The 11,163-nt window shown below is 39.1% G+C and overlaps 1 protein-coding gene across 1 annotated transcript in view; it reads left to right on the top strand.

Annotated features, from left to right (window-relative positions):
- Positions 1–10,548, top strand: part of LOC134184765 (dynein axonemal heavy chain 5-like) — a 28,321-nt gene extending 17,773 nt beyond the window's left edge. Inside the window, exons 11-30 of the mRNA XM_062652509.1 lie at positions 917–1,175; positions 1,232–1,419; positions 1,483–1,563; positions 5,426–5,542; positions 5,615–5,737; positions 5,788–6,200; positions 6,351–6,444; positions 6,512–6,677; positions 6,737–6,936; positions 7,008–7,134; positions 7,193–7,428; positions 7,492–7,596; positions 7,654–7,767; positions 8,501–8,563; positions 8,632–8,870; positions 8,923–9,681; positions 9,742–9,844; positions 9,904–10,008; positions 10,061–10,222; positions 10,284–10,548. Of these exons, the coding sequence (XP_062508493.1) occupies positions 917–1,175; positions 1,232–1,419; positions 1,483–1,563; positions 5,426–5,542; positions 5,615–5,737; positions 5,788–6,200; positions 6,351–6,444; positions 6,512–6,677; positions 6,737–6,936; positions 7,008–7,134; positions 7,193–7,428; positions 7,492–7,596; positions 7,654–7,767; positions 8,501–8,563; positions 8,632–8,870; positions 8,923–9,681; positions 9,742–9,844; positions 9,904–10,008; positions 10,061–10,222; positions 10,284–10,541 (3,912 nt within the window). The 3' untranslated portion in view covers positions 10,542–10,548. The remainder of the gene's footprint in view (positions 1–916; positions 1,176–1,231; positions 1,420–1,482; positions 1,564–5,425; positions 5,543–5,614; positions 5,738–5,787; positions 6,201–6,350; positions 6,445–6,511; positions 6,678–6,736; positions 6,937–7,007; positions 7,135–7,192; positions 7,429–7,491; positions 7,597–7,653; positions 7,768–8,500; positions 8,564–8,631; positions 8,871–8,922; positions 9,682–9,741; positions 9,845–9,903; positions 10,009–10,060; positions 10,223–10,283) is intronic.
- The last annotated feature ends 615 nt before the right edge of the window (positions 10,549–11,163 follow it).

Raw genomic sequence — 11,163 nt, forward strand, 5'->3', positions numbered from 1 at the left:
GACAGCACGCCTGGTGGATATCAACGACCACCAGGAAAGCACTGAACGTCATCGTCAATGGACCGTTTGCCAGACCACAGAAACTCCCCAACGACTGAAAAAACGAGTCATAGTCTCATGGATAAAGCTAGAGAAACATGAGAGAGAAAGACAGACAAGTTTCATAATTTACTATCGTCACTGGGGTTTGAACCCCAAACCATGGAGTGGTAGCCATTGTCGCTAACCACTAAGCCACGGTGGTGACTTTATTATGTGTCGTTATGCCCCTCCATAATGGGCAAGTGGGGTCTTTACCCCCATCTGGGCGCCCACCAACCTGGCAGGTGAGCCCGGCGGGGTACATGTTTTCGTGTAGTCCATACGGCGATCAATGACTAGCCAATTTGATATAGATTGCAGGCATTACGGTGACTGCGTACTTGATACAGCACGCCTAGTGGATATCAACGACCACCAGGAAAGCACCTGACGTCATCGTCAACGGACCGTTCGCCAGACCACAGAAACTCCCCAACGACTGAAACGAGTCATAGTCTCATGGATAAAGCTAGAGAAACATGAGAAAGAAAGAGAGACAAGTTTCACAATTTACTATCGTCACTGGGGTTTGAACCCCCAAACCATGGAGTGGTAGCCATTGTCGCTAACCACTAAGCCACGGTGGTGATTTTATTATTATGTGTCGCTATGCCCCTCCATAATGGGCAAGTGGGGTCTTTACCCCCATCTGTGCGCCCACCAACCCGGCAGGTGAGCCCATATTATTATTATTATTATTATTATTATTATTATTATTATTATTATTATATGAATACATATCAAACAAGTGTCCTTTGTCTGCCTTTACAATAATTTGTAAATATTGATGCTAAGAAATATTATATTGAAGTTGATAATGTATAATGTGTTCTAGCTGTATGAAGAACAAAGGGAAAACCCTCCTATTGCCGCCAACATGCCACCAATTGCTGGTCGCATTGGCTGGGCACAGCAACTATTTCTTCGTCTGGAGACCTCAATGAAACTTTTTCAGAAGCAAGAGCCTGGTGTTCTTGCATTACCAGAAAGCAGAAAAGTTATTCGAATGTATAACAGACTCAACTATACATTGGTCAAGTACCAAGTTCTTTATCATCATGCATGGTGCAAGCAGGTGGAGCAAGCAAAATGTGGTAAATACGCTGTGCTGCATTTGGTGTGATGTGTTTCATATCTGTTTGTGCTATAGGTTTACAGGCAACTTTATTTGTCAGACATCCCAGAACGGGGAAGATCTTTCTTAATTTAGATCCTGGGATATTGCAGTTGCTGTCTGAGTCTGAAATGCTTATTAAAATGTGCTTAGATGTTCCTCCTGCTGCTCGCGAACTTTGTTTGATTGGTGATGACATAAAGAAAAATTACTGCTCTTTGAAGGCAATGACTCATACCATTTCATTTGTTATTTTCTTGTTGTTGCTATTACAACTGTTTGTTTAGTCTCTTCTTGCTGCTTATGAGAAATGTCAAGCTGAAGTTCCAAGTTTGTTCAAGAATCTCATGAAAGCCCAACTTCTAAAGGTACAGCTGGATTTCAGTAATTTCTTTACATATGTAGCTTTCTCCCTCCTTTGCTCCCTCTCTTCTTCTTTCCTCCCTCTTTTTTCCTCTCTCCCTTCCTCCTCTTCCAAGACATAGAGCGAATAAAGGTATCCTAATGTAATTAAGATCCAGTGTTAGTTAATGTAAAGTGCTGTAACAGGAGACTAACCTGTTTATTTATGGAGCGTCAAACATAGTCTTATTTGCCAAACTTTTGTCATTTACATCTTTGGCAGGGAAGGGTCTGGTGAGGTTCCTTTGAAGTTGCTGCTTCACCGATAATGGGTGAATGATATGTTGAATCTGGTTTGTTAAACAATTAATTAAAGATCAGATCTGTTTGCCATACCATGCAATCTTATCTCACTTACCGTATTTCTTGATTTAACGCCACCCTCAAATAAGCGCCACATTTCATCTATTGCTCAGATTTTGAAGGAAAAATCGTACGACCTCTTTGGAGGCATACGTGAGGCAAATGTTTCTTTAGAATATTGGGATACTGTTTCACCACATGACGTCTCAAAGTCTGAAATGTGTACCAGTATTGTAAGTGTTGTTTTCTTGAAAAGATGTCATGCTTACAGCATGACACTCTTAAAGCACGGACAGAGAGCCTTAACAAGTAAACGCCACCCTTGTTTAAACGCTGCAGTTGAAGCCCTAGCTTAAAATAAACGCCACAGCGTTTAATCGAAGAAATACGGTATATATCTTCTTGTCTGTTTGTCAGTGTAGGTGATTCTCAGTGTTGATGAAATGTGTGATGCTCAAATTCAATTGCGTCTTTGCTGTTTGTAAACTACATGTCTACAGCAGCCAATGTTGGCTACAGAAGCCTTGACATTGGGCCAGCCACAATGTTTTATGGAGCTGCATGCATTGTACACTTGTTTCAAGATGAAGACTGGATGCGGAGGTGATACTGTTTGACTTCCAAAGCAACTGTAGACAGTATAGAGCGGGTTATGTATGTCTGGAAGGGCTTGGAGCTGACATCATCAAAACAAGATGTAGTCGGGTGCTGTGCATGGAGATTTCTTGAACAGCAAGGAGACTTTGAAGAAGTTCTTTTCACTGCGAATCCAATCACCTATGTTGATGAACAGACAAGAAGATAGTGAGATAGGATTGCAGGGCGTTGCATACCGATCTGGTCTTTTAAGTACACACTGTTCAACAAACCAGATCCAGTATTTACTTCATCCATTATTATTGATGAAGCAGCAACACAGCAACTTCAAAGAAACCTCATCTAATGTATCCCCATAGTCAGATGACATAAATGAGAAGGTTTTGGCTACAGTAGACTACAGCAACACTTTGTCTGATGGTTTTGTGAGTGATGGGTAGGTCTGAGTCTAGGCTACTCTGAAAAGTAATTCACTAATTTACCAATAGAAAATAACATTCTATTGACAACTTAAAGAGCAGCTTGTAGAATTAGAGTTACAGATTAATGCACTTTAGTGATGTAATGAACTGCTTGCTTAGTATTTTATTTACAGGACTCTTGTAATATTTTATAGTCTTTACATGTATTTAATTTACTAGTTGTATTGGGTTTAATTTGGTCATCTTATATCAGACCTCTCAACTCTCACGATTTCCTCATGAGACTTACGATTTACAGGCATGTCTCATGATCTTACGATTTGCACCCAATTCTCACGATTGCCAGTCCTTCTCCCAACAGTCCTACTGTGAGACACTCTGACAGTCGCTTTGCACAGTCATGGTTAGCCTCGTCTTTCCGGACATAGCGGATTCTTTGAACTAGACTCTATATACGGCTCTGCTTGCTTGTACCCGGGGTATTCGGGGTATCTACCTGCAGTACAAGTGTGCTGTTTCCATTCCTACGTTAGAGATGTTTAATGGGTTTGGTTATTGGTAGATGTGATTGCTGTGTATATGTGGACAGATATGTGCTCCTACATTCCAATACTTAGTTGTAGTTGTAATTGGTTACCAGCGTGGCCCCTACCCAATGAGCACTCTTGTAGACTGTGTAATAATATCATTATTTGGCCAAGTGCTCGCATAGTTTAGTTATTGCATAGTTCAGTTATTGCGTGCTCCCAGTTATTGAATGCTCACACTGGGACTGATCTTGACATTGAAACCTTAACATCTCCACAAACAAGCTAGGACATCTTATGGAAACCGCACTAATTTTACAAACAAGCTAAGAAGTCAAATGAGAAAGGAGAAATATTGTGCAGTCAGTCAAGTGTAGCAGACAAAAGTAAGCCATCTTTGACTAACTAGTTGAAATTGTCGCCAAACCGGGAATACCAAGTACATGACAGTCTACTTCAATGCCCATTGGGTAGGGGCAATGTCCAGAGCAATATTACATTTTTGCCCTCTCACCATTTATCGTGCTTTTTGCAATAAACGGTGCTCATGGCAATAACTACGATATTGCTCTAGAATGCGGGTGATAACCGACATACTTACTAGTACCAATACATCACTAAGTCAGTCACCTGGGTTCAATGGTTTCAGTATTGGTTTGTTAGGAATGATTTGCAGGTTTGGTCTGCATTTTAAGTGTAAATCCTTGCATTAGAAACTGATTCCTGACAACACAAGACTTGTTTAATTAATGTTTATTTTGGCAAAGTTGGTTTATACAGAAAAACATTTTTAAATATTTTGTACATGTCAATTGTTGCAGTTTTGCAGGGATTGCAATTGTATGCAATACATTTGCTGTTAACAGTGCAATACTGTGATGATGATCATCTGCTGAACAGCTTGTTTCTGATGCATGAGATATCAATGTTTTAGCCACCTTGCTATGAAATGATGTATGTAGCTGCTAGAACAATGCCAGATTTCTCTTTTCTTTGTAGAATATATTCATCATGGCATTTAAATTTAACAACAGTTTTGTCAAAGGACCAGAGCAGCAGTGCTGCATGGCTTTCTCAAATCTCATCATAACTGAATGGAACTCGATCAGTTTGCAGTGTCATGCATGAACTGTACACATTTCTTGAGGCTGATGCTGAGATCATGTGTCACATCCATTGGTATATGGACATTTTATACATTTTTGTGATTATTCTTATTGTTGTTTGTTTTTTTACGCTATCCTAATTGTATAAGGGTACGGTAGGACCCTGTACATGTAGGGACTGCCCAAGTGTTGTGGCGTAGCTGGATTTTTATGTATAGCTTTAGAAATTCAAATTGCCTAAAACAAACTGAAATCATTTCTAAAGTTACGCAGTGAAAGAGGTAAGACTTTATATGTAGAAGTACTTTTAGTTATCAAGCCAATCTAAAAAATGAGAAAGCCGTCATCTACATGTATATGTGGGAGCATGGCTAAATTGTTTTTTTCTTTTTTTCCAGTAAGGATAACTCTAAATGTACGTACAGTATCTTGGAAATTTGGGGATATTGTGTAAAATAGCCTGATTTAGTTTCCCGTAACAAAAGGAAGTAGAAATATCCAAGAGGAAAGTAGCTCTGCCATCGCACTTGAGATCTGAACCGTAAACTCCATGATTAAATTCATTCAGTACTTTTCTATGTCAACACTTAGCAACGCTTGAAAGTCACGTGTGATCATACTAAATGCATGGTATTGGCTGAAGTCAGCTCATGTCGTTTTGAGAAAGTTTCACTTCATAATGCTCACATTGTGTGGGGCAAGCTCTTGTTCTTGTCATTGCATGAGCAGATTTTTTGCAGGCAAATTTTGTAACATTAACAATTGAATTAGCTTTAGTCAACGGTTAGCTAACTTTGAAGAATGGTGGGCATGTATTAAACTACCATTTGACTGTGATTAACAAATTTGTATGTATTATTTATTAACTTATAGGTGGATAATGTACTAAGTGCAGGATTAAGAGTTGTCACTTGGAATTCAATCAACATTCCTGCATTTGTAAAACAAGCAATTGCTGCTATATGGGAAATGGAGAATCTTGCAAAACAGGTATGAAGCTGTTGGAAGGCAGATTCTTTGAGATGTCACTTATAGATCTGTGGTTTTGTGGTTTTTGTTTAGGTCAGCGATATTCATCGGTGGAAAATAGAACCTTTGCTTGAAGAAATGACTTCCACAATGTTGTGTACGTTCCCACCTGCTGGCAAGCCATGGTCTACCACAGAATTCTTAGAAGAAACAAAAGTACTTTGACAATATTATAAACTTGGTTTGTCTATTATGTTCATGTGTAGAAACATTGCTTTCATGCTGCTATTGTGCTTGAAAGTAGAAGCTTTCTTTTGGAGATGGCTGTTCAGGAGTTGTTGTCAGTATTTTGCTTGGCTCAAGGACCCAGTCAAAACAAATTTAATGCTAATGACACTTTTGAAGCTGTATCTAATGGGTCTGCTTTATCTGGCTCATCTGAAGGAAAGAGTTGCAGTAGTGGAACATTAGGTGCAGCTCATGGGACAGGTGACATGACTACAGTTGATCAGGCAGTTCCAAAGGGTCAGCAAACATCAAACAGACAGGATGAAGGGACTGAGTTTAAAGAGTATTGTGATACTTTGGTTTCTCACATCAACCATTTGACATTTGATGCTTTGGTAAAAGCTACAAGAGATTCACTGGATGCACTTAGAAAATGCTTTTTCTTTCCTCGGTATTATTTTAATGGTTCAAAATAGAGTTTCTGTTTTTATGTAGGCTTGTGTGTATGTGTGTGTGTGTGTGTGTGTGTGTGTGTGTGTGTGTGTGTGTGTGTGTGTGTGTGTGTGTGTGTGTGTGTGAGCTTGTGCTTTTATTGTTGTAGAGGATATGCAGCACAGTCACTTCATGGTACAGCCAAGAAGGGACATAGAACGGCTCTTTTTATGGCACAGATTCATCTAGCAATACCCAACGTTGTAAGATTTTCTATACTGGCTTTGTATATTTTGAAATTCTACTTCCTGAATGAATTTGGGGTTTCAGATAATGCAACCAACTTTAGATGAAATGCAGCATGCTGTCAGCAAGTCTGTTCAATTGATGTTGGATGTCAGCAAATACGTGTATGGGTGGGGTCAGACTAGACCTACCAGTGCCGATATGTTGGATCGTGATGGAGTGGAGAAACTAGAGTCAGAGACTTCTTCTGGTATTTTTTTAAAGTTGTAGATGTGGTCTTTTACAAGTACTGTTTGATTCTGTTGGAAGAGTCTGCACTGACTCAGGCGATGGCTCCATCTGGTCTCAAGAATTACTACAAGAGCGTGAGCGAGAACAAAGATGTTTCAAAGTTGGTTATGGTGTTGTCTGCAGTGTCACAGACAGCAAGGCAAGATATAAATGTAATACTGCTTGAGTTTGGTGCCTATCATCAACTTTGGGAAAATGAACAAGCAACAGTTATTCAAGTGATTTCAATATTATAGTGTAACTTTGAATTGACTTTGTGATTTTGTGGAACTGCTATTTGATGTAACAGGAGTTTCTAAGTTGTGATCCCTTGCTATCTGACTTTGAGAAAAAAGTGCAGCTGTATCAAAAAATGGAGGGAAACATAAGCAGTATTCCTGATAGACGGACAATTTCTTTCACTGAGCTTTGCTTTGGTGAGTAGATTGTTTTGTAAGGTGTGTTGCACTTTCAGAAAGGTATTTTTGTCTCAAGAACCAATCAAGTATGCTTTGTCTTTGGAAATTAAAAGTTGGATTCAAGCTTTTGGGCGTGCTTTGAATGGCAAGTATCGCTGCAGAATGGAAGAGATTATACAGTTTGTTGGTGACTACAGCAAAAGGCTTAGTAGACCCATTAATGATCTTGAAGATGTACGAAATGCTATGGCTGCTCTAGAAGACATCAGGCAAGGTCAGACAGAAATGGACATGTCTCTTGGGCCTGTTGAGGTATAAATGTTGGTCAGCTTGGTTTGATTGTTTTGTAATGGGAATATGGTTTCTTAAATACAGGAAGCATATGCAATGCTTCAGTTTTACAATGTGTCAGTGGCCAAGGAAGAATCAGATCGAATTGACTCGTTGCGCTATTCTGTGGAGAAGCTTCTATCACAAGCAGTAATACTTTCCTTAATGCTGTAGTATTTGACAAGATTGATTTGTTTTACTTATCAGGCTTCAGTTCAAAATAATCTTGGTAAAATTCAACCTGAGCTGAAATCAGATTTGCTGACTGCTGTGCAACATTTTGGTGGTGAACTCGCTGATTTCAATGCTAATTATGAAAAGGTATTTACATGCAACATGTACGTTCGTACTTACTGTAGAATAAGACTCAGAGCATGTTCATACCGGGCCTAATCATGATTAGTGTAACTCCATTCTAACATCGTAGAGAGTAGCATTGACAACCGCATTAGTGGCGTTAGTTGTTGCACGTGACTTTGGCATCTACAGCAATGGTTCGTCAAGACAATTCACGTGAATTCTTGCCAGATATGACCTATGAAAACTGTCGAGGCTAGTTTCACTCACGTGCCCACATGACTTACTAATCATAGGTAGCGGTGTGAACGCCCTTGATCTAATGTTGGCCTAATCATAGTTAGCCTAATTATAGTTAGTCCAGATGTTGGTGTGACCACACTCTCAGACTATGTTGAAATGATCTCTTGGAAGAGGCTTTATTGGAAAAGTAAACTGTTGTTGTTTACAGCTGCATGCTCTATACACATAGATATTATAAAGTTATACACTAGAAACCGATCATGATGTGCATTATTTTGACAAGGTTTGCAATTATTGAACAATGACAGAACTCACTTTTATATCTTAGCTGAAGTTAAATTAACTTAATCTTCTAAATTTTGTCAATGGCATTGTTTAATTAAAGTTAAATTAACTTAACTAAGCTTCTAAATTTTGTCAAATGGCATTGTCTTTTGTTATGTAAGAAAATGGCAACCATTATTTACTTGTACACAGCTACCTTTCTGAAGTTTTAACTATTTTTTATTTGAAGGGGGGACCAATGGTTGAAGGATTGGCTCCTCAAGAAGCAAGTGTGCGTTTGGCTATGTTTCAGGTTCTAGGTTTTTGTTGCCTTTTGGATATTAATTGATCATCTTGCTTTTTTGACTTGTAATTGAATAGGCACAGTTTACCGAATTGTGGCGTCAGTTTGTAACTTGTTCAGGTGGGGAAGAGCTATTTGGTCTCCCTGTTACTGACTACCCTATTCTCATGCACACTAAGAAGGAGCTCGGGCTGCTACAAAAGTTATATGGATTATATGATGCTGTTATTGATGGTGTGAACGGCTACTACGACATGTTGTGGCATGATGTGGACATTGACAAAATCAACTCCGAACTAATCGACTTTCAGAACCGGTTGGGTGTTTTATGCCTATTTTGTTTTGCTGTTTCTATTTGTAGCATGTAGGTGTCGTAAACTGCCTAAAGGCCTCAAAGAATGGCAAGCATTCAAGGACTTAAAAAAGAAGATTGATGATTTTAATGAAACATGTCCTTTGTTGGAACTCATGGCAAACAAAGCTATGCAGAATCGTCACTGGGAAAGGCTTACTGAATTGACTGGTCACACATTTGATGTGGAGTCAGAGTCTTTTCACTTGAGGAATATTATGGAGGCACCATTATTAGAGCACAAGGATGACATTGAAGATATTTGCATTGCTGCTGTGAAGGAGAAGGACATAGAGGCCAAGTTGAATAGTGTTGTTGGTGAGTGGAGTGGTCAGGAATTACAGTTTGTTTCTTTTAAAACTCGAGGTGAGCTCTTGCTGTCTGGTGAATCAGCCTCAGATGTTATGTCATTAATGGAAGACAGTTTGATGGTACTAAATTCCCTCATGAGCAATCGTTACAATGCACCCTTTAAGAAGGAAATTCAGGCATGGGTACAAAAATTGTCTAATACATCAGACATCATTGAGAACTGGCTTGTTGTTCAAAATCTATGGGTCTACTTAGAGGCAGTATTTGTGGGTGGTGACATTGCTAAACAGTTACCAAAAGAAGCAAAACGGTTCCAAAATATTGATAAGTCTTGGGTAAAGATTATGACGCGTGCTCACGAAGTGCCAAATGTAGTGCAGTGTTGTGTCGGTGACGAAATGCTTGACCAGCTTTTACCGCATTTGTTGGAACAACTTGAATTGTGTCAGAAGTCTCTGAGCGGGTGAAGTCTAACCAATGATGTTTCTGTTAGGTGATTTTGTAAAAGTGAGCATGTACCTAGGTACTTGGAAAAGAAAAGGCTAGTATTTCCAAGGTTCTTCTTTGTGTCTGATCCAGCTTTGCTAGAAATTCTTGGTCAAGCAAGTGATTCACACACAATACAGGTACCTGACGATTTTTTTAAGACTAGCAAATGGGAATTCACTAACAATTTTGGTGTTAGGCACATCTTTTGGGAGTATTTGACAACGTCAAGTCAGTTGTTTTTCATGACAAAGATTATGACAAAATCTTAGCCATTTCGTCCAAAGAAGGAGAATCAGTAGACGTATGTAAGCAGGAGTTCAGTGAATTCTCGTATTCTATTTATAATTGTTTAGCTGAGAAAGCCTGTACTAGCACAGGGTAATGTTGAAACGTGGCTTTGCCAATTATTGTTGGAGTCTCAGCTTTCTCTTCATGAGGTTATAAGACATGCATCATTTGCTACTGGAGATGCAAACTTTAGCATGCTTGACTTTCTCAACTCATTTCCAGCTCAAGTGAGGATGGTTTTACATGTAGTATCAGTTGCAGGCTGTGGTTACTCAATGCTATTGTCAGGTTGGTTTACTGGGTATTCAGATGATCTGGACAAGTGAGGCAGAGGAAGCACTGAAACATGCAAGACATGATAAGAAGGTTATGCAGCAGACAAATGCACGATTCTTACAATTGCTGAACACTCTAATCGATACTACTACTCAAGATTTGTCACAAATGGATCGTGTAAAGTATGAAACGCTGGTTACAATACATGTTCATCAAAGAGACATATTTGATGATTTGGTAAGTCTTAGGCTGTTAGTGAGCCCCGGGTAATATATGTCTTTATGTTGTTCGGTCAGTCTTATTGTTGTATTCAGTGTCCTTTCATAGTTGTCGTCACTTTCATGAGCATGCAGAATGTGGCTTTAAGATTTGCTTAAATTTATATGAAAGAGTTGTCACAGCGTGGAAAGGACAGGTTTAAGCCTTGTACAAGGGTGTCGGAGCACTCCAGAAACTGGTGCGGTGGAAACAAACTGATTTGCCCAACACCATTTGCATGTGATATGATCCCAAAAGTGGTACAGTGCTCGCTGAAATGCCGTACCGGCTCCACCGCTCTTGTTGTACATATATGCTTTTTATATTGTAGATGTTATACATATTTATGCGTGTGCTGTGCATGGTGGCACTTTGAATACTGAAAGTGACGATTGTGGTGTAGTTGGTTAATCAGCTAAACTTGTATATGATATCCTCATATTAGCTTCAGAATTAATTTTGGTATCAAGCAGTAGTTAAAGCAGTTTTAGTTATGCACACTACTGTACTTTGTACACCAGTGTTAATTAAATGCATAGGTAAAGGGACCATTTTTACCATCAGAGGATTAATATCAAACTTTGTGAGATAATGTGCTTAAAGTATTGTTTGGTCTAACTGGAAATTGTACTGC

Source organism: Corticium candelabrum, chromosome 9 (assembly GCF_963422355.1).
Source record: "Corticium candelabrum chromosome 9, ooCorCand1.1, whole genome shotgun sequence".
Classification (NCBI taxonomy): Eukaryota; Metazoa; Porifera; class Homoscleromorpha; order Homosclerophorida; family Plakinidae; genus Corticium; species Corticium candelabrum.